The sequence below is a fragment of the Nothobranchius furzeri genome, chromosome 8 (genome assembly GCF_043380555.1).
Source record: "Nothobranchius furzeri strain GRZ-AD chromosome 8, NfurGRZ-RIMD1, whole genome shotgun sequence".
In the NCBI taxonomy this organism is placed as follows: domain Eukaryota; kingdom Metazoa; phylum Chordata; class Actinopteri; order Cyprinodontiformes; family Nothobranchiidae; genus Nothobranchius; species Nothobranchius furzeri.
The window spans coordinates 51,381,400-51,404,010 of record NC_091748.1 but is presented as its reverse complement, the minus strand read 5'-3'; the positions used below and the strand labels follow the sequence as shown (position 1 = coordinate 51,404,010).

The 22,611-nt window shown below is 41.8% G+C and overlaps 1 protein-coding gene across 1 annotated transcript; it reads left to right on the top strand.

Annotated features, from left to right (window-relative positions):
• The first annotated feature begins 3,785 nt into the window (after nucleotides 1–3,785).
• atp8b3 (ATPase phospholipid transporting 8B3) lies at nucleotides 3,786–22,019 on the top strand. The gene is made up of 28 exons (XM_054729997.2): nucleotides 3,786–4,065; nucleotides 4,433–4,499; nucleotides 4,884–4,975; nucleotides 5,086–5,199; nucleotides 7,346–7,444; nucleotides 8,033–8,094; nucleotides 8,448–8,520; nucleotides 8,706–8,776; nucleotides 9,927–10,018; nucleotides 10,103–10,261; nucleotides 11,270–11,358; nucleotides 11,441–11,634; nucleotides 11,712–11,920; nucleotides 13,001–13,032; nucleotides 13,360–13,516; nucleotides 13,607–13,795; nucleotides 13,881–13,993; nucleotides 14,277–14,444; nucleotides 14,654–14,765; nucleotides 14,852–14,927; nucleotides 15,078–15,198; nucleotides 17,324–17,510; nucleotides 17,604–17,827; nucleotides 17,917–18,000; nucleotides 18,075–18,305; nucleotides 18,832–18,970; nucleotides 19,110–19,240; nucleotides 19,455–22,019. Exons 2-28 carry the CDS (start codon nucleotides 4,472–4,474, stop codon nucleotides 19,641–19,643), a joined length of 3,435 nt encoding a protein of 1,144 aa, XP_054585972.2. The 5' UTR covers nucleotides 3,786–4,065; nucleotides 4,433–4,471; the 3' UTR covers nucleotides 19,644–22,019.
• Nucleotides 22,020–22,611: the final 592 nt, after the last annotated feature.

Sequence of the window (22,611 nt, the reverse complement as noted above, 5' to 3'; positions counted from 1 at the left end):
TAACTCGCATGATTCCCAGGATAAGAAAAGAACAAAACAACCCAGAATACTTCATGACTTATTGACTGACTTGAAGCCAAAACAAATTACATATAATTACGATCACGTATATCCTAGTTACTGTGGGCTTTGTAATCTTAAACTCACTTTGTCTTTAGCAGCTTATTTCTATCAGATTGAGGAACTTATATTTGTCATTTTCACCTCTTGCCTTTCTCACTTGAAGCTGATGTGATGCCTAAACAATAAATTTTAGCTGGAACAAATTCATTTGTGTGAAACGGCCCTTCCTACTAATGCTCACTTCTCAGAACTTCAGCCGTGTTCCTGTTCATGAGAGAGCTTTAGTTTGTGCAGGTTTTTATAGCAGCTGGACGATGAACTTGTTAGAAATAATATCAAAAGCGTGTTTAACTTTTTCTATCTTAAGGCTGTTCTAACGTTTTGCACATGTGCTTCCTTAATCTGTTCTCCATCTAGATGATGATTAGATCATTTTTACTGCACCAGTCTCTAACATGACACCATAAAAACTGAGCTTTTTTGGTTCAGGACATCAAGATGCATTATGATTTGTTTTTAAAACGACGCTGGTCTTGAATTTGCAATAAATGCGATATTTTTATACTTTGAAACAAAATCAGCAGCTAGAAAAATCTTAATCCAAGCTTGCAGATTTGACTTGACTTGAGGAATGTTTTATTGTAAACACAGTTTTTTGGGGGGTTTGTGTTAGGCGACGGTTAAACTGTGGGGGGAAACATTGGCCTGCCAGTTGCCATTTGTTTGCGGAGGCCTGAGAGCATCCATGCCACACCAGTGGAGCACCACCCTTAACCACTCTGCCGCAGAGCCCAGCTGTAAAAATTGATAGGAAAAGATCGCCCCAGATATGCACGTGCATTCATGTGCAGATGCATATTAGACATAAGATACGTGCACCTTCAGGCGTTGTTGTGTGGCCTTTGTGGGGGTCAACCTCACTAAGGGAGCAGAAATGAGACAAAGAGGTATGAAACCACAAATAGTGCATCTAACTGACATTTGGTGAGCATCAAATCAGCAAGCTGCTTTTTGTACAGTTTCCACTGTTTACACATTCATCCTGTTTGACCTTTCACTCAAACTGCAATGGATGCTCATCTCCACCAGGTGGCAGTAGATACATGACGAAGAAGGGGCACCTGCATAAACACAGATCTCTAATTGTGTTAGAGATCTCACTCATTTGTTATGATGCATTTTGTCACATTAAAATGTTTCAGATCAGAAAATGAATTGGCAACATCAAACAAAGACACTGAGCAAAAACAGAATGCAGTTTCCATAACAAGGCTATGAAAACAAGGCTGGACAAACAGAATTTAACTCTCAGACTTGTAAAACAGAAAAACAGATAACTGCTAATGAATCCACATCACTGCAGAGGAAGTTTGTCTCAATCTTCTTTGCAGAACTGTTTGATTGTTTTGGAAAGTTTCCTGCATGAACAACCTGTTTATGGTCAAAGGTCAGAAATCCTCCTTTGGGATTTTTTGCTAGAGAGCGCAACACATGGTCCCATCAATTACAGTAAGGGGTCCAGATCATCACACTGCTTCCACCATGTTTGACTGTTGGTATGATGTTGTTTTACGAAATTAGGTTAGTTTTACACCAGGTGCAATGGGACACACACCCTCTGAGAAGTTTTTTCACAGGGTTAGGGTTGGGGTTAGGGTCCCCAAAGTCTTCAGAAGTCCTCCAGATGTTTTTCATCAGCAGATGTTTTCAGAAGTATTCTCTTTCTTGGTGTTGAATCATAACCTCGCACCTTGATTAGTTCTTTAGTGAATTAAGTTACTACTTGAAAAAAGCATCTAAGTGTCTGTCAGATCTTGGAATTCTAAATGTGGCAAAAAATCTAAAATAAAAGAGGGAAAATTTTGTGCAGCTTGATACATTGAATGAGTGATCTGAGTTTTTGATTTTTCACAGATGATATGAAAAATAAAATTAAAGCTACAATAGCAAATTTGGAAAACAAATTAGCTTGAATTTTTTCATGCCTTGATTTTGTAATATCATAAATATATTGTGGAGATTAGAAAAACGGAAAAACCAAATTAAGTAGTTCTTTCTCATTTGCCCAAAAACCTCTGCCAATAACACCTTTGGGACTGAAAGCAACTTTTGGACCACTCATTGGTCAGTCCCTCTGAACTGCCGCACTTCCCTGGGTCCTCCATTTACTACACACGTGTGTGTATAGCAACAGAACACCAGTGGTGTGAGAGGTTCTTCACTTAAAACTACCCTTCAACTTTAGGACAAACTACCAGAATCCCAAAAAGAAAAACACCATTTGAAGTCACGGACTAAAAACGACATTTGGACCTAGAAAACAGCGACTGGTGTTTAGAGTTTCCGCTTGAAATGCGGGTTTCCGGTTCCAGCAGAAACGTCTCAGGGAAGATCCCCAAGGGGAGGGGGGAGTGTTCTGTGATTGTGTTTGCATTCAAAACCTTGTTTGTTCTGTAGATTCACTAAAGAGGCTTTCATTAAAAAACTTAGGAAGCCAAGTTTTTTTTTTTTTTTACACACAACACGAACTGTGATGTTATATATTCTGATCAAATGAGGCTTCATTTGTACAGGTAAAACAAAAAATTAGATTATGGTGCAAAAGGTATTTTATTTTAGTAATTCAACTTAAAAGGTGAAACTGAGACTCATTACATGATGTGTCAAGCCTTCATTTCAGAGATTCTCAAACATGGTGCTGCAGGGCCACCACCCCGCATGTTTTTGTGGTTCCTCTGCTCACTGGTTAAATAACCTGCTCTGCAGAAGCTTGCTAATCATCTGATGATTGAAATCAGGTGTGTTGAAGCACCATAACAAGTAAAACATGCTGGAAACCGGCCATCCAGGACAAGGACTGGCAACCCGGTCTTATTTGTTATAATTGTTATGATTGTGGCTTACATCTTATGAAAGCCACAAACTCAAAATCTCAAACAATTTCAATTTTGTTCAAAGGTTCAATATTCTAGACTCAAAATGTCACACTCTAATCAGCTAATGAATCCAGAAAATCTGCAAAGGGTTCCTGAGTCTTCAGATCAGGGCTATTGGAGGGCCGGTATCCAGCACGTTTTGGTTTTAACCCTGCTTCAGCACACCTGGTTTCAATCAGCTGGTGATTAACGGGCTTTTGCAGTGACTGATGAGCTGCTGCACAGGTGATTCAACCACTGAATCTAGTGTGTTGAACTAGATGGCCTCTCAGTCTACGTGGAATTACTCAAATTAATGGACTTTTGCACCAGATTCTAATTTCCCCAGTTTCACTTGTTTTGTAAATACCCATGCTTGTGTTTGTGATGGTTTGCTCAGCAACAATGAAATGAGTTGAGACTTTCTGCTCTGCAGAACTTTTCTCTATAAAACTAGACTGAAGGCTTGCTTTTTAATCAGATTTGATTCAGATGTGCTGGAAATATAAAGTAACACGGCTCACAACTGTACATGTAAGTAAATACTGGGGAAAATCCGAAAATAAAAGCAATGCTTTGGTATGTCTGATTACAAGCTTTCACACTCAGGTAAACCAATACTCCCATGGCCTCCATCATACAAAAGCCCCATTATCGCAGCGCTACAAAGAGTTCTCAGGATACTTCAGAGATTCAGGTCAGAAAAGAATCCCTCACTGTGACCAGGAGCACATTTAGGGATTCTACAAAATGCTGGTAGGCTTGACGGCTGCATCGCTCCTCCTCCATTCCTGTTTCAGTCTCCTCTCAGGTGAGGGAGCGTGGGGAGTACAGACTGTGATGCTGTTATGTGCACCTGGGAGCAGAACAAGGTGTGCCGCCGATGGGGTCACATTGCCTCTGCATAAAGGAAGAAGATGAATTTAAAATGATTTGTTTTATGCAAAGCGGTGGCAGAATACTTTTTTTATAAAACACGTGCGCCGATGTCACCAGAGCTCTGTCGACCATGGCGCTGCTCTTTCACCTCGTTGCAGGTGTTTGATAAGGACTCAGAAAACAGTCCTGCTAACTTTCTGGGAATCTGGTGAGTCATTTGTATCATGTTCCTGGAAGAAAACAAAACAAAAGCTTTCTCTTCTTTTTCTTTTCTGAATAATGGTTGACAGATGTAATCCAGCTGCTACCTTGATTGAATGTGAATTTCAGTGTGAAAACTTGATAGTTTGCTTAAGAAATCCTGCAGGTTTGATGCTAATCTCAAAAATCAGATTCTCTCAGGACTTGTTTCACCTTTCAGGACTTTGACACAGAAAGACCAGGTTGAAGCTTTTCTGTTTGATAAGCTGTGTTTAGGTAGTTACCATCTTTAGGTAATGAGTTACAAAACAGCTAAAGGTATGAGTCTGTTGGCGGGACATGAAATTCCTCACAATGTTGGCTTCTACCTTTAGTAGCGCAGCAGAATACGTAAGCATCCAGCTCTGGTCAACATGGAGGCCAAGGAAGACTCTGACTCAGGTAGGCATTCCTGTTGACGTTTGATCTGCAGCATTCCCAAACTGATCAGTGTCTGTTTATGTGTTGCCTATAGACGGGTTATTCAGAAACAAGTCCTTGCACGTTTTCTCTCTGTCTTTTTTTGCATTTAAACTATGAAAAAGTATTGTTCGTGTTTTCCATTTAAATGACTTTCTAGCGTAAAACTATGGTAACTTATTTTAACTCAATTTAAAGTAAACCCTTTCACAGCTCATAAACATAACATAGAGGCTTTTAAAATAAAAAAAATTACAGTACGATTTCTGAAGATGGAGTCCTTCATATACGTATCACACGCATCGTTGAGTGATGTCCAGCTAAAGTCACAGGACTGAAGAGAAGCTCTACGTTTCCACTCATCAGGCTTTACATGGGAGGTCAGGGCGAACGACCGCTGCCACCAGAGACACAACCAGAAGAATTCCTTCCTGTGTTTCAGCTGGGGACGACGCTCTGTAAGCCCCTGCTTCCATAGGGCCACACATGACACCACACAGTTGTATGTTATTATAATGCTCCATTTGACTTGTTTGTTTTGTCGCTCGCTGTTCCCTTTGGCTGCCAGGACAACGTGGTGCGCAGCTACAAGTACTCCCCTCTGACTTTCTTGCCCCTGACGCTTTTTGAACAGTTCCAGCGAGCAGCGAACCTCTACTTCCTCCTCATGCTGGTGTTGCAGGTCAGATGTAGAAGCTGCTCACGTCACTTGTTTTTCACACACATTCAATCTAATGCTGTCATTAGCTCAGCTACAGTTTTACATGTGATCCGGTCGGATAGGGAAAATAGAGTGCTTAGCTTCTGTCATCCGGTCCCACATCTTGTTTCAGCTTTCCTGTTTTTGAAAAGACCAAAAATGTTTTTCTCTAATGCAAAAGTCCAATAGACTGTGGATTTCTTTATATTTTCCTCCCAAGCTGCTGCATTTGCTTCCAAAGTGGTCTAAGACAAACTTTCTGAAAGTTTTTGGGCTTAAGCTGCTTTTTCAACCATCTCTGCATCTCACCACGAGGGTTTACAAATGAAAAAAGATTCATACGTGAACTAGAGACAGACAAAAGCCGTAGTGACAAGCCAAATAAATTTATTAAAAAACTAAAGTCACATCTTTAAAGCCTATTTCACACACCAAATAAGTAGCGGATGTGGCCCGGCTTCTGTACAGCTTCCACAAATTACCCCAGCTTTCTACGGGAGCCGTCAGCAGCACGTTACTGCAGCAGCATGTCTTGCTCGCGTAAACTGCTGCTTGGCCCTTCCCACGAGACGCGAAGCAGCAGGGGAGCAGCTGTCACCGACCGAGCACAAAGTCACATGAGTGACTTCGTCAGTAAACACAACAACAAGCAGGAGAAAACTACAACATGGCTCCAAAAGGTTTGTGTTTTATGTTCTGTCCGTTTTATAATCGCCAATACGGACCTGAAAAACAAAGGAGACCGCTAGCTAGGTGATAACTTCTCACGGGGCCGCACAGTTAGTAACTTTTTTTTAAAGTAAAGCGACCGGAAGGCAGTACGTTTCTTTATTCTGAAAATCTTGGGAGCTTCTCTCCATTTTCGCGTCCGATTTCCTGTCTTTCCTTCCCCAAAAATGTCGAACTTGACCAGTTTCAGAGGCGTTGCGCGTAGAAAATAGAACCGGCGCGTAAAGGCCGCGACATGCTGCTCCTGAGACGCGGCCGACTCGCGCTGCTGACGGCTGCTGACGGCTCCAGTGGAAAAGGTTCTGTTGACCACAGCGGTTCCTATCAGCAGCTATGACGTGCTGCTGCAGTAACGTGCTGCTGACGGCTCCTGTGGAAAGCCGGGGTTATTGGGTGCAATCAGAGCATTCTCACCGGCTGCATTGCAGATCCAAATGCAGAGCTCCAGAAAGGTTCCACATGGAGTTGATTTTTTTCCCGACATCGGATTTGGATTGTCATAAACTTAAAGAAATGACAAGAGCCGGACAGGAAGCGAGACATGTTTCTGCGAGGTGCAGCTGGTTTATTTCAAAATAAAAGCAGTGTTGAATTATTTTCGCTGTATTTTTTTTTTCAGGATATCAGTTCACGTTATTCTTACAGGTATATTTATAAATGTATTGTGCCAAATTTCTAGTCATTTGTTGCTCTTGTGGGAGCAGATACCTGGAGACGTTCAGAACATAAACCATGTCAGCGTGAGCGGACTTCGTCTGGAAGTCGTTTGGGAAACCGGTTCGCCTCCGTACCACATTTGGTGTGAAACAGGCCTGAGAATAAAATCTAAACATGATCTATAACACAACTTTTACTTTTTTGTGCTAACATGCTAGTTTATGTGTTGAGTTGTATAATCTCCAACCATTTTTATTGACTTTGACTATAAAACCCTTTTAGGCGCTCTCTTATGTGTCAACAGTTGACACAGTTCAGCTACATATTCGTTTCTGAATGATCCACGGGTCAAAGTTTAGCGGGTAAACAAACAAGAAGCAACAAAAACAGTTGGGTAGTGATCTGAAAATGAGTGAGAAAAAACCCAAACGCTAATGAAATAATTTGAAAGAACTTCAGACAGGAGATCAAGAACACGAGAGTCTTCTGTTGGGAACAAAAGGAGGGGTGGTGTAAACATTTGCTGACAGGTTTGACTCCAACAGCGAAGGACTGACTTGATGACAAAGTTTAAGACAAAGATCTTGTGTAAATATTCAGCTCTTGGATTAGGGTATGGGGTTGAGTCTCACCCACAAACGTGTGAGTTTGGCTTTATGTCTGTGAACCTGTCTGAGTTTTAGATGTGGTTGTGTTTCTAATCTGGATTATCTTTATTGATGCATGTGAACATGGTCTCCAGTGTGTCCCAGCCATCTCATCCATACCGTGGTACATCACGATCATCCCACTGCTGACCATACTCTCTGTGAGGGGGACCAAAGACCTTGTCAATGACATGGTGAGATTTCGCTGCATCTCTGACTCGCTTGAATCTCATCATATAATGCATCACATTCACAAATATGCGTCATCTCAACACCGAATACACACCCAGCCTCATGCATGCATGCATGTATGATACTCGGCATGCATCCTCTATTTTCTCTCCTTCACTGTCCTCATTGACTCTTTGTCCTCTCCTCATTGACAAAAGCAGTCATCCTCGCAGCATTAATTTTCCTTCCTATCATTAAAGCCTTTTCTTTTAAATGCCGGGGTGATGTTTTGCATGGAGAGTTCTCCGGTTAAGTGCATCACTGAGTTACGGTCATTAACAGCTCTGGGTGAAACGCTTGCTTGACCCCTCTTTATTGACTAATCATTTAGTGGAGGGTGTAAATCTCCCAGCTGGTGTCACTGTAGAGCCCTGTAATGGCATCACTCCTTCTACCTTTCTCTGGCTCGGCTTTTTCACACCCACCCTCGTTCCCTTTCACATGCTCTTTGTCCATCACTCTGATCTCCCATCCTCGTCACCTGTCTCCATCTGTCCTCTAATGCTCGTTTTCACTCTTTCCACCTGTCTCTGTCTCTCCATCTCATTCAGGCAAGGAGACGATGTGACTCTGAGATTAACTCCCGACCCTGTGACGTACTTTTCTCCCAGAGGTGAAGGCAAAGGCACTAGGTTATTCTCTCAGGAGTCAGCACAACTCCACTATGAAACAGTCCGCTAATGAATCTCTAATGAAGTGTAAATGACTGAAATCCTGGATGGTCCCTTCATGAACCGGAGCAAACACAAAGTCTTCTTGGAACATTAGAGGACTAAAACAAACCTTTAAATAAAATCTTTGTGTGTGTTTAGATGTAGTTTTGCCATAGTTGTACATTTTTAGGTCACTCTAGTGTAGTTCATTAATTATAATATCTTTACATATATCTATGTTTTGTAATGTTAATGACTTTATCATGCAAATTATTAATGCTAATTTTATATTATATATCATTCATTGTTTTAGTTTCAGCACAGCTCAATGGAAAGATGTTCATGTTGGAGATGTGCTCCGGATCCACAAAGACCAAGTCATCCCAGTGAGCCCAAGAATTCACTATTGCAAACAAAAATACCAGTTCCTTTGTTTAAAAGGGTTTGAACGTTCTTATCCACAGCATAGTTGTAATAAAAATATTTTATTAGCCCAACAGCTGTTTGTTCATTCTCCATAGCTGGAATTCTGCCTTCTTCTCCTCCTTAAGTGTGTCTTTTGTCTTTGCAGGCTGATCTTCTTCTTCTGTGCAGTTCAGAGCCTCATAGTCTCTGTCACGTGGAAACAGCTGATATTGATGGGTAAAAAAAGCATACCGTATGGAAACTTCTAAAAAAATTGTGAATATCACAAATCAGAGCAAAGTCTCATTTATGTATTGTTATTATTTGTTTCATGTTTTATTTTCAGCGACCTTGAGAGTCTTGAAAGGCTCTCACACATAAAATCTATTATTATTATTACTATTATTATTATTATTATTATTATTATTATTATTATTATTATTATTATTATTGCAGGCGAGGCCCCTCCTTCATATTCATTTTCTCTTTCCCTTTTCTCACAGTTTTTATCACATTTTTTTTATCAAATGTTTTATGATATTTTAATAACTTAATCTTTTTTTCTTTTATTTATAAATGTTTTTGTTCTTGTGAAGTGCCTCATGAACTTTATCTTGAGAGGCACATATTGTTTCTTCTTCTTCTTCAGTCTCTTGATCCATCTATTCCTCTGTCCTGCCATCCGTCACAAACCAGACATCAAGCCTTCTACCTGTTTCTGGTTCTCAACCTCAGACTTGAGGAGTTGATGCTCATCATGGCCACTTTACACTTTACCATGAATCGCCTCCGTGCTGGCTAACGGTCATGGTTTGAAGGCACCAAGAGAACCAAAAAGTCTTTCTGCTGAAAATGCAGACACAACTCTTGCTGATGTTGTGCGGGGACCGAAGGGCCCTTAAAAGTCACCCTTACACCCCATACTCCAACCTGGATAAAAGCATGTTGCTTCTCCTAAATCCAAGTTTTGAGCACACTGGAGTAGATTTTCCTTTGTGAGGCTAACTAGTGTAGCTCTTTTGAAAGTCAGAGCAGACTCCTTTCTGAAAATCATGACCATCATCTACATCTGTCACTCCACATGCATTACCTGTCCTGCATGCAGCATTAAAGAGATGTGTCAACCATGCCAGCTCCACATCTCAAAGCGGATCTCGTCCTGCCCTGCCTCTCCTTGCTGCTATTTGAATGATGCAGTCATGAGAGTTAAACATGTAAAACATCTTTCATACAGATCAGTTTGTTTTGTTTTATCTTTATCCTGATTTTGTTTTATTTTAAAGTTTGTACGTGTGTCTTTACTCATTACATTCACATTACTTTAGTTTCTCAAACGTTTTTTTACTTTACTGCTAAATAAAACTTTTCTTTTCTTTTTTTCCTTCAGTGAAACTAACCTGAAGTACCGACAGGCGCTCAGTGCTACTCACAACTATCTGACCTCCAACCCGTCAGAGGAGGCTCTTAGTGCCTTTGATGGTGAATACAAGTTTCCTAATAGGATGTCATGTTTCGATTTTTGTACTTGTTTAAACTAAACTGATTAAACCTTTTAACCTGCAGGTGTTGTGCTTTGCGAGGAACCAAATAATCGTTTGTACACCTTCAGGGGTCAGCTACACTGGCAGGGGGAGACTTTTCCCCTGGACAGCGAGCACATTCTCCTGAGAGGAACGGTCTTAAGAAACACGAAGCTTGTCTACGGCCTGGCCATATATACTGGTACTGATGAGGGGGTGGATTTGGTTTTAGGGAACAAATATGAAGAAGAAAAATATGTCTCTACTTTACTTATGCACACAACATTGTATAATATGGTTTACCAGCCAAGTATGGTGCAGAGTGATGCAGATGTTCTAGAAAGGGACCAGAAAAAGTTGACTGATTCAATCTGATTAAGAGGATCTATCAAAAAAAAAACATTCTTCCAGATATTAGTTTTGTAATGTCTGTACCATCTACGCTAAAATGACCTGGATCAAATCTGACATGTTACTGCTGTTAGCAGTTTGCATTAGACCAAAACAGCTTCTCTTAAAACAACACTAAGTTTCCTGCTTCTCCCTCCTACTGGTTGAAAGCAGAATTACAACTTTAAAAAACACCCCTTGCTGCAGCCTGCTAGTGCTAACAACTAGCCAACACTAACACAAGCCAAATGATACAAAAACAAACTAAAAACATCCACACTGTTGGCCAAAAAAATATATATTATATTATATTATATTCTCCTTTTGCTTTTTATTGATGGTCAGTGAACTGAAAAAGCTAACTGCTAGCATCTATGCTAGCTACTACACAGTTAACAGATGACAGGTAGAGAGCTCCACCTAGTGCACCTGCCCTTGCTGCTAAACTGTTAAGTGTGGTTTCTCATCATCCAAGGGTTAGAGAATGCTGTATAATAGGAAGTTTGTTAGGTTTCTGCCTCAAGAATCACTGAAACCCACTTGGAAAGCAATAGCTGCCTGGTAAAACACCAATAGTTATAGTGTTAAAGAATCTTTAGTGTTTCTTTATGAAGCATACTGTGATGGTTTATTGATCCCTTTAAGGAACATTCCCAGCCTTAGCAGGGGGTCAGGCATCGTTTGGAGGTGGAGGAGAAACAGCATGTTGCTGAAGGACGCATCAGCAGAGGCTTGTTGACATGAGAACTTGAACCTTCATCCTCTGGCTGCAGAACGCTCTTTTCTGATTTGGAGGTTATGGTTATTTGTTTCAATCCAGGTGCTGACACTAAAATCCTGAGAAACTGTGGGAAGTTGAGAGTGAAAAGGACTCAACTGGAGAAAATCTTCAACAAGCTGGTGATCGGGGTGAGTGGGTAAAGTTCAGAAGGGCAACAACAAATGTCCTGAAAAGTTCTCGTGAACAGTTTGTGTTCTTTTTTTTTTTCAGATTGTTCTGTCGATTCTGCTGGTGGCTCTGCTCCTCGCTGTAGGCTGTGGTGTGTTTTCCAGCCAGGTCATGAGATGGACACAGGTGCTGTCGGCTCTGGTGGTGGACAACAATCCAGCCTACACCGGATTCCTCATCTACTGGAGCTACATCATCCTCCTCGGCCCAGCCATGCCCATAACACTCTACATCACGTTAGTCCTAATATTGGGAGGGCAGGAAAGAAGTCACCAAACACGTTTTCTGATTATTTACACAAACGTGTCCGCAGGTTTGAAGTGATCCACACAATCCACAGCAAGTTCATCGGTTGGGATCTGGAGATGTATTGGCAGCAAGGAGACAGGCCGGCCGAGGCCAGAAACACCTCGCTAAGCGAGGAGTTGGGCCAGGTGGGTTACCTGCTAAGTGACAAAACTGGGACGTTGACCCAGAACCGGCTGCTCTTCAGACAATGCTGCATCGCCGGAGAGATCTACGGTAACAATTACTGACTTGTTATTATAGAATCCCGAACAGAACTGTCTCGTAACCTGAAGGTAAATCTAGAGGCTTGTATTCAGTTCGAGTAACTTTTTCTTTTTGCTAGAATCCATCCCCAAAGAGTTCAGCTGTATTTTCTCTGATGGCTTCTGTTCTTTGCATTAAACATCAATTAAATTGATAGAGCACAATAGAATCTATATTTTTTTAGAATTGATATTTTATATATCTACAGGACAATAAGTAACTGAATAACCCTGAACAATTCAGAAAAAGTGGGTGTTTAAAATGTGCAATAAAGATAAGGGGTCAAGGTGAAGCTGTGCACAATGATGTTTCATGATTATAGACTTGCTATCTGATCTTCAGTCGCAGCTAAAGGTAAAATGTGTGTAAAATGAACGATGATTTGTTTTGCCTGTTTCTAGAATATGTTCCATTTCATTATTTGTAAAGTTTGGCCGAAGGGTGAAAACTGAACAAATTTTTTCAGTGAAAATGTAAATGTTCTCCTCTTCATTGCTGCTTTAGACTGTGTTTGTTACAGTATGTGTGTTCTCTCGTTTGGGTTCCTAAGGAGAACTTGAAAAGAACCTCCGTATCCAACGTTTTGTAAGGTTATGACACAAAGTCTAATTATGCAAACAAATTAAGACAAAGACACAAACACAGTCCATATGGAGATGGTGCAGGATCAAAACTTATTCTGCACAGCAATGAAAAATGTTTTCCTTACTTCAGTTAAGCTCTTAATGCAAAACATTTAGATATTAGTGACATTTTGGCCAACTGCTCCTCAGATCAACAGAAATCAAACAGGAATTTATTTTGAAATCTGTCTAAAATGTTTGACCACATTTTCCCATTTCCTTTCTATTTTCCTTTGAACACTGTCCGTGTTCAAGAAGCAAGTTAAAATGATCATGATAATGATTATTGAAACAGGCACACGCTTCTGTTGTTTCTTGCTTTTTTCTGCTTTACCTGATTGTTTTTCATCTTCCTTATAGGAAAACATTACAACAGTAACTAATTTTACCTGCAATGGTGACTTTTCAAATATCTCCACTGCTACAGGTGATGCATCAGTCAGAGCAGAGGATGTAGAGGTAATATTTGTAATCTCTATAATATTGGCTTTTGTCTGTTTGGCCCTAAATTAAATGATAAAATTGATAGAATAAAATGTAATAAGCTGTGATTTTTGCATTAACATTAGCACTTTAATGTAATATTTAATTCACTTTAGGTAATTAAATCAGTTAAAGTTATTATTTTGCAGGAATTACTTCATTTGTGTTTTTTTTTTAAACATTTTTGCCTTTTTTACATAAAATGTCAAACCAGATTCCACAGTTTTCTTCTTTTTCTACATAACATGGTGTCACTTTATTCTAACATTTTTCTGTGTCCCCATTTCCTTCTTGGACCTGCAGCCGATGGACTTGAGCTGGAATCCGTTCTCCTGTGGTGGGCTCCACATGTCTGCCCCCAGCCTGGTGGACAGGCTCAGAGGACAACAGTGTCCACTCAGCAGACACTTCCTCACAGCACTAGCCTTATGTCACACTGTCACGGCAGAGTGGAAGGAAGGTTGGGTTTTGTGTTTGTGGGATATTTAATGAAAAATGCACCTTTAAATATGATGTTTCATGGCCACTTATGTGACTCTTCTCCTTGCAGTTTCTCCTGTTTACCAGGCAACGTCTCCAGATGAAGAAGCTCTTGTTGGTGCAGCCAGAGAACTTGGTTGGGTCTTTCTTTGCAGGACAAGAGATTTCATCGAGGTGTCCGAGCTGGGTGTCTCCTGCCAGTATCAGCTGCTGGCACTGTTGGACTTCACCAGCAAAAGGAGGCGCATGTCGGTCCTGGGTTAGAGGACTCTGCATGATCAGCTGTCCTGAGTACTTAACTCCACCTTCTTGTATTCATAATGATTCTGTGTTTTCACTGACAGTGCGAGAGCCAGGCGGTGGGTTAAAGCTCTACTGTAAAGGAGCAGATTTTGTGATTCTTGAGAGACTGCAGAGGGACTGTCCTCATCAGGAAAGCACTGAAAAAGCGCTGGAGGTAAAAGCTTTGGTTTAAATGTTAGTATTCAAAGAATGTCCATTTTTCTTCTCAGATAATGTCTACCAAAGACTTCATCTGGTATTTTGACTATAATAAATGTTTGATCATGAAATGTTCAAACAGATTAGGAAATAAACAGAAATCACTGAAATGTGTTTTTGTTTCTGTCAAACCTTTGTCACATCTTTCATTTCTTCAGTCAGTCTTAGTTCAGCCTAAAAGATCACTCTGTAAATGAAGTGCAGCGACACACAAAGCTTATTAACTCATCTCCTGTCAGATGTTTGCTGAGGCCTCTCTGAGGACTCTGTGTATTGCGGTTCGATCTGTTCCTGAGGCATCATGGGAGAAGTGGAGTAAAACCCTTACCCAGTGTTCCATCATGGCGACGGCGGAGCGAGACGTCGCACTGGAGAAGCTGTATGATGAGATGGAGAGAGACCTACAGGTGCATTCTCAGTCTTACCTGCTTATTTTAATTAAGCTTCTCAGTAAAAGATTTTCAGACATCTAAGTAAAATAACCCTTTCTTTAGGGTGATTTTTATTTACTGTAATATTTAACACACAAATTTGATATATTTCTCTTTCCTTAGGTCATGCTACAAAGACAAAATGAAGAGCTTACGTAAATAATGATAAATTAATATTTTTGCAGCTTCTGGGGGCTACCGCGATTGAGGATCGTCTTCAGGACGGAGTTCCTGAGACTATTGCTAGGCTCAGAGAAGCTGGAATTAAAGTATGGGTGCTGACTGGAGACAAAAAGGGTATGTTGACATGTTTTAGAAGGATTACCAGATTTCTTTACTGCCATAAAAGTAGATTTTCACTCTATTTCCTCCTGTGTTTGCAGAGACTGCTGTGAATGTTGGATATTCTTGTAGACTGCTGGATCCTGATTCCAGATTATTGGAATGGCAGGAGCTGAGGTTTGCAGAGTCAAAAATAAATAAATAAATAAATAAATATATAAAAAATATATAATAAATAAATAAATAATAAGAAAATGCTCAGAACCCCCCCCCCTGCATGCACACACTCTCAACACCCCATTGATCATTGTTTGTTTGCTGATGCAGACAGATACTCCAGTCGCTGGACCCTCAGGTCAACTTCGACAAAGCCAGGCAGACAGATCTGTGGGCGGCACACAAGATCGCCAGAGTCAAAACTTCTGTGGTTCTCACCGGATCTGAGCTGGTAAACAAGGCTAAGATGCCAAAAAGTTTGGTTTTGTGTATAAAAGTCATGCTTCCGATAGTTTGCATCTTCATTTATAAAACTTATTTGAGGCTGAAGAGAAGATGGAGAACATTAATGAATAGCTCTGGGTTTATGTTGTGCAAATATCCACAAAAATTAATCTACAACAAAGTTTTTATTAGTTTAAACCCTCTTAATTTATGCATTTATTTGCTTAAGAGGGACAATGTACTTTAAATATAAAGATTAAAAAGTTTAAGAATAGGAATAAGAATGAGAATACCTTTATTTGTCCCTCAGTGGGGAAACTGCATTATTGCAACAGCTCAAAGACAGATGATAGCAGCAGTGGCACACAAAAGATATCACACGAGAGTATGATTGCAAATTAGATAATTAAGGTAATTATTGCACATAATAACAAGTTTATGAAAAAATTATTTCGTTACAGTATAATCTCTACTAAGAAATGGTTATGTATGCAGCCATAGAAACACGGTGCGTGTGTGTGAGTGTGTGCGTGCGTGCGTGTGAGTGTGTGTGTGTGCGTACGTGCGTGTGTGTGCTCTGTCTTCCCCAACTCCCAGTAGACTTGCTTAGAACGGGGATTGCTGTAAAGTCTAGCCTTGCAGTTGTCATGTTCTGTGTCCCCTTGGACCCCAGCCCCCTCCTGTTTGTCCTCTGTGTTCTCCTCATGTGCCTCCTGGAGGTTTTCCAGCTTCTCGGGTCTCTCCAGTCAACCCCCCTGTAGTTTCTCTTTCGGTGTTCCCAGATCTCCAGCCCTCCAGATTATCTCTCCCAGGTCCTGTGTTCCTTTAGTCTTCCCCAGTCACCCCTATGTGGTTTTTAAAGTTTCAGCTTTTCATTTTTATTAGTCTCTTTAGTGTGTTTTTTTCCCACCAGTGTTTGTAGTTTTTCCCTTCCCCTTAGAATATTAGTTAATTGCTTTCACCTGAGTCTCTCTCCACACACCTGCAGCCCATCTGCCTCCCATCGTGCCCCAGTGTACATAAGCCCTGTCTTTGTCTTAGCGTTTTGTTGGTCCATTGTTCTCTGTCAGTCTCGTCTTGTTCTCCTCTCTAGTCTCGAGTGTTTCTAGATCTCAAGTGTTGTTTTTTGGATTTTGGTGTTTTGGCTCCCTTCCCTCGAGGATTTCTCCTAAAATAAAGGATTTTTATTTTTACCTTCCACCTCTGCCTCATTCATCTGGTTCTGCATTTTGGGTCCTTCTCCTCCAACCCACCTTGTGTCAGCAGTATTAATACAATACAAATTAACATTCGCTAACAGTTATCCGCAAACAGACTAAACATATTTAAAAACTGAAATCCAGTTATGGTAAATGGCCTGTATTTGTATAGTGCCTTCTTAGTGTTCTATAACCCCCCAAGGCACTTCACAACACAATCAGTCATTCACCCTTTCACACGCTGGTGGGGATGAGCTACGATGTAGCTACAGCTTCCCTGGGGCGTACGGACAGAGGCGAGTCTGCCGAGCACTGGCGCCACCGGTCCTTCTGACCACCATCAGCAGGCAAGGCGGGTTAAGTGTCTTGCCCATGGACACAACAGCAGAATTCTCTGGTTGAAGCTGAGATCAAACCTGCAACCTGCTACAATACTATAATCATAGCAAAATAATTAATTATGTTTGTGGGATTGATCAGATAAAAACCACCTTTTAGTCGTTGTTAAAATGTAATGAAAGATGGACACTCCCTGTTACAGTCAACAACCCTGTTGTTTTCAGAAATAATAAATAATTGATGCTTTTTTGTTTTAATAAAGCAATTTTTACATTCTTACAATGTACATTTTCATCAAGCTTGTTTAATATTGTTCAAATGTGACAATTGTATTGTAAGTACCATATAATTATCCTCTTATAAAGTCAAATTGCTATAATTTTGTTTTGCGTGTGTTGCAGCCGTACGTTTCCATATGTATTTAACACCTTGAATCATGAATATATTCATATATATTTTGTTCAAAATGTAAGTTTTCAGGATATATTTTTGTACTTTTTTCAGACACGTGGCACCAGACATTTGTGTCTTATCTGAAATAATCAGTAGTGATGCTAAGTGTGAGTCTGTCTCCCTGATGGTGTTTTACCTCAGGCAGAGTTTGACCAGAGACCCGAGTGGGGGGCTTCCTTCATGAGGCTGGCTAAACAGTGCCAGTCGGTCCTGTGCTGCAGAGTCACGCCCGCACAGAAGGCTGACATCGTCGCGCTGGTCAGAAAACACACCACCTCGGTCACCCTGTCCATCGGCGATGGAGCCAACGACGTAAACATGATCAAGAGTGAGTCAGGAGGAACGGAAAGATGACTGAGTGAATGATCTGAATGCCGGGTTTGTGTTTTTACATTTTTCTTCCTGTGTGTAACATCACCAGCGGCTCACGTTGGAGTGGGACTGGCAGGAGTGGAGGGAGGCCAGGCCGTACAGAATGCTGACTTTGCATTATCCCAGTTCAGATTTTTACAGAGACTGCTGCTGGTCCATGGTCGCTGGTCCTATCGCCGAATCTCTCTCTTTCTCTGCTACTTCCTGTTTAAGACCTGCGGCTTTGCTCTTGTGCATGTCTGGTTTGGTTTGTTCAACGGCTTCAGTGCTCAGGTTGGAAATCTAGCAGAAATCAGAATGATGCCATACGTTAAGATCCCTTCAAGATGTGAAGTTTACAGACTAGATTATGTCTCTGCCAGTCCCTGTACGAGACGTGGTTCATCGCCCTCTACACCGTGTTTTACACAGCATCGCCGGTCATGTGTCAAGCCATTTTTGAACAGGTCAGTTTCATCCACCAGCAGATCAGATGAAAACAATCTCCTTGATGGTGAAGGCTGTCTGGTTTGTGTGACAGGATGTGAGTGCAGAAAACAGCCTGAAGTCACCTGAGCTGTACAGGTGTGCACAGAACCAGAACCAGACGGTCTCCATCACCATGAAGCTCATCTTGCACCTTCTGTACGCCGTTTACTCATCGCTCATTCTCTTCTTCATCCCATTTGGAGTTTTCTTCAACACTCCTTATGACTATCAGACCATGGCACTCACCGTTGCCATGGCAGCAACCTTTGCCGCCACAATCGAGGTCAGGATCACCTTTTGACTTACAAATATTTAAAGTGCTGGTGCTGAAGTATTGTTATTATAGCAGTAAAAGTTTGAAACGTCTTGTGAAAAGACATCATCATTATCTGAGTAGCTTCTGTCTCTTCCATGCTCAGTGGCAGCAGTAGCTCAGGTGGTAGAGCGGGTTGCCTCATGATCGGAGGGTCATGGGTTCGATTCCAGCTCCCGCCAGGGGTATCCTGCTTTTGTGTCCTTGGGCAAGACACTTCACCCAACTTGCCTGTGTTAGTGGTGGTCAGAGGGGCCGACGGCGCCAAATGGCAGCCTTGCCTCTGTCAGACCTCCCCAGGGCGGCTGTGGCTACAAGTAGCTTACCATCACTAGCAGTGTGTGAATGTGAGAGTGTGTGAAAGCGTCTTTGGGTGTCTAGAAAAGTGCTATATAAGTTCAATGCATTATTATTATTATTATTATTATTATTACATCACACAACATCCAGGTGTCCCGCCCTGCTTTTGGCTTACACTGACCTGTTTCTGTCTCAGATTGTGGTGCTGACCAGGTTTTGGACAAAGTTCAGCATAGCAGCTGTGTGTGTTTCTCTGGTATTGTTCTTCGTCTGCACCAGAATCACCCAAAACGCTCGTCTTTTTGAGAAGTCACCTACCGACTACAGCTTCATGGGTACTTTCAGAGCATATACTGATGCTGCTTCTATGGCCAACTGGATGTCTAAGGAGCAACTAAAGTTGATCATTTAAATTGAGATTATTATTATTAAAAACGTGGTGAGATGTTATAATTCCTGTTTGTTTTTCACCAGGAGTGTCTGACAAAGCTTTTGTTGATCCAGTGGTGTGGCTCACAGCCTTCCTCACCTCCTGGACCGCTGTCCTGCCCTCATTCACCATTCACGCCCTCGGTGTCATCCTCTCAGTCCACAACAAACACAAGGTGAGTTATATTCCCTGACAGATGTATACATGAAGAGTTTGTTTGCAAGAACACATAACTCTTTTTTTTACAGAATTTCCTTTTAGTTAAAAAAATTAGATTCCTTTTGGCGTAATGCTGAATTTTGCAAAGGTATTATTGGATGTTAAACAGATTTTGGTGAAAGGTCTTTTCCATTTTAGCATTGTTTTGTTTTGTTTTTGCTGTGTTGTAGGTCCACAGCACCCCTCTCCAGCCCGTGGCTCTGAGGGCAAACTTCAGGAGAGGAACGCCTCTCCGCCGCTCTTCTTATGCCATCTCTCAGGGAGCCGGGCCTGGGCGCTTCATCAGCTCAGCCACTTCAATCCGCAGCACTGAGTTGTCCAAGGATGAGAGCGTGATTACAACAGGGACTCTGGCATAAACAAGTAAACTTTAGTAATCTGAAGGTCTGCACATCTTCTCTGTTAAGATGGCACAGAGGGTAATCCTTCAAAGTGCACACACTGAGGGTACAAATATACTGTCTGTTTTTATACAGTTGTTTTATGATCGATGGTAATTATCACGCACTTCTACAGCACTTCAAAGAGCTTTACACTACAGTGAATCGCTCATTCACCCGCTAGTGGTGATGAGCTACAATGTAGCCACAGCTGCTCTGGGTCTCACTGACAGAGGCGAGGCTGCTGTACACAGACACCACTGTTGGGCAAGTGTCTTGGCAAGGAAACCGCAACAGATGGAGAGGAGTGCAGTCTGCATCCCTCTTATTACTGGTCGGGCACTTTACTCCTCTGCCACTCTAAAGCTTGGTTTATGCTTGACGCATTCACTTTCCGCTTGGTGATGCGGCTCGGGGATGGAACGCGCTTCACAACTCGCAGCTTTTATGGTTCGTGCGGCTCGTCTCTGCGGTGAGCCAATATTCTCCCAAACTGAACGGGGCAGCATGGCGCTCTACGGCAAACATCCAACACTACACCATAGTAGAAGTAGAAATTACTGTTTACAACATGGCATTTCAGCATTTTTAACAGCGTCCTCGTCTTTTCCGACAGTGCGAGCTATTTCTCTCCAAGAATTATTAACAACATGTTGGTCACGGCGATCTCTGAGAGCTGAATCATACAAATGTCTGTATTTACGAACCTCTGTCATACTAGTTCTTGCCGGTCCGCCATGTTTTTCCGCGTCCGATCGTCTGCGTGGTTAGAAATTTTCCAAGGTGCGCGTTGCGGAAATTCTGGGCCGTGCGGAGGCGCGGTGGAGGGGCGTGGTTGTTAAAATGACGCAACTTTTCCGTGCAGAGCCATGCGAACCTCGCGGACGCGTCAAGCATAAACCAACCTTTACTCCACAAAAAAATTTTCATTTCATTAAATATCATGTTTTTCTTAATTAACATTTTTTACTTTTGAAATGTTGACACTTTGTGGGAGTTATTTCTTTTTTTTTTTATGTTTCTGATTCAAGCTGCAACTCAAGACTTGCAATGTGCACAAGTTCAAGAGATAAAGGGTTAAATCTGCCCAGACCTAGAAATCAAGAAGACCTCTGCTTGGTTTTGAGATTGCTGACCTGTTCCAATGGTGATAAAAAGAAAAAGACTGAAAGACTCATTTAAGTCACATGGCGAGGACTGGGCTGGTACCAGTGATGAAAATCACGAATGAGCTTTAATGCAGAAGTTATTATTTGTGTAGGTGAATGACTTGTTTATATTTTTAATTTTTTAACCGTTAACTGTTTTAAAAATATTTTCTAACCTTTCAATGGAGAATTTACATCTTACCATGACTAATGTATGCAAAAATTATATAACTGAAAAAGCATTAAGAGAAATGTTTATATATTAATAAAGTTAATCTTGCTGTAGTTCTTTAAACATCTCTGACCTTTGTTGTTTATCTGTTGCGAAGATCTCCATTTCAACTTTTATCTCTTTGATCATTTTCAAACCACAACAAAACCCAACAGCTCAGCTTGGTTTAACAATTGTTTTATTTGTTAATTTATTTCAAAACACGCAATTTTTACCCATATTATCCTTTTAAGTTTTTATTTTTCTGTAACAGTTTTTACTCAGATTTTTTTCCTTCTCGAGAGTCTCGACTAGAGTGAAACAAAAGTCCTCCACAGGCTCTCCGGCTTCTGCAGTGGGAGGGGGAGGGAAGAGAGGCTTTCTGAGCAGATGTGAGCGGGTCTGATCCCCCGTTTTTGTGCAGCTGGGGTGTGTGTGTGTGCGTGCGTGCGTGCGTGCGTGCGTGAGCGTGTGTGTGTGTGTGTGTGTGTGTGTGTGTTTAAGTCCAGGCAGTGGAATGTCCACTCTGCCGGTAAATCACAGGAACCCGTAGAGCAGCCTGGAGAGCTGAACATCGTCTTGTAGGTTTGGCAGCCAGATTGTCATACCTCTGATTTCATCTTCGGTTCCAGAAAACACTCTCAAAAGGCAGACTCACCCTCTCTAGCATGTGCCTGTGTCTGTTTGTGTGTCTGTTGGTCTGTCCAAGTGCAATATAAGCCACCGTCTCCAGACGACTTTGTAAACTCAAGAAGGTACAATGTGAGAGTCTTTGCATTGATTGTGGCCCTTCCTTGGCGCTGGGGACAAAGACAGTCAAACATTGTATGGACAATGGATCCATGAGCGTGTTTGTGTGTGTGCATCTGTCGGGGGGGGGGGGGTAGAGGTCAGGTTACAGACATCAGCATGGACTCGATCTGGGCAGCAGTGGCAATATGGGGTGTTTGCGTGAAGCTGTGACTGAAACGTGGGGTGCTGTAGAGCTGTCCTTGTCTCAAAGCCACTCCTCCAAAAAACTGAGTGACCAGGGGTAGCTCCACGTTACTTCAGCTCACAAGGTGAGTGGAACAAGAAGAGGTGGAGGAGGGTGAACATGTGTCTGTGAATGTGGAGGAGACTGAGGGTTATACACACTGACCCAGCAGCAACGATTAAGATTGGGAGGGTCAGGTGTTTGCATAGTTCTCTGTGCAAAAGCCACCAACCGGAGCCTTTTTTTAATTCCTCGCGGCTGGCTACATCTTCATCAGATTAGCAGGAATCAGGTGATGGGTGACAGGGACTGTGGACGTTCTTAACTTTTCTACTCCTCCATAGTGGCAGGAGGTGGTGTGGGGTGAAAAGTGGACTTGCTTTTGAAATTTGGCTGAGATGAGTATTTGAGTGAGGATTGGGGTGGGTGTGGGTGTGGAGGGGCAGTCATTTGGCAGTCGCACTTTACAGCTTGTCTGGAGTCAGAGAGCCTCTTCTCCCATGATTTCACTCTTCCGTCCTCCCTGTCCTCCTCCTCCCCACTGGCCTGCCCTCTCTCTACCTTTTTTCTTGTTTTGAAACTGATTGTCTTCTACCATCACAAAGACACTTG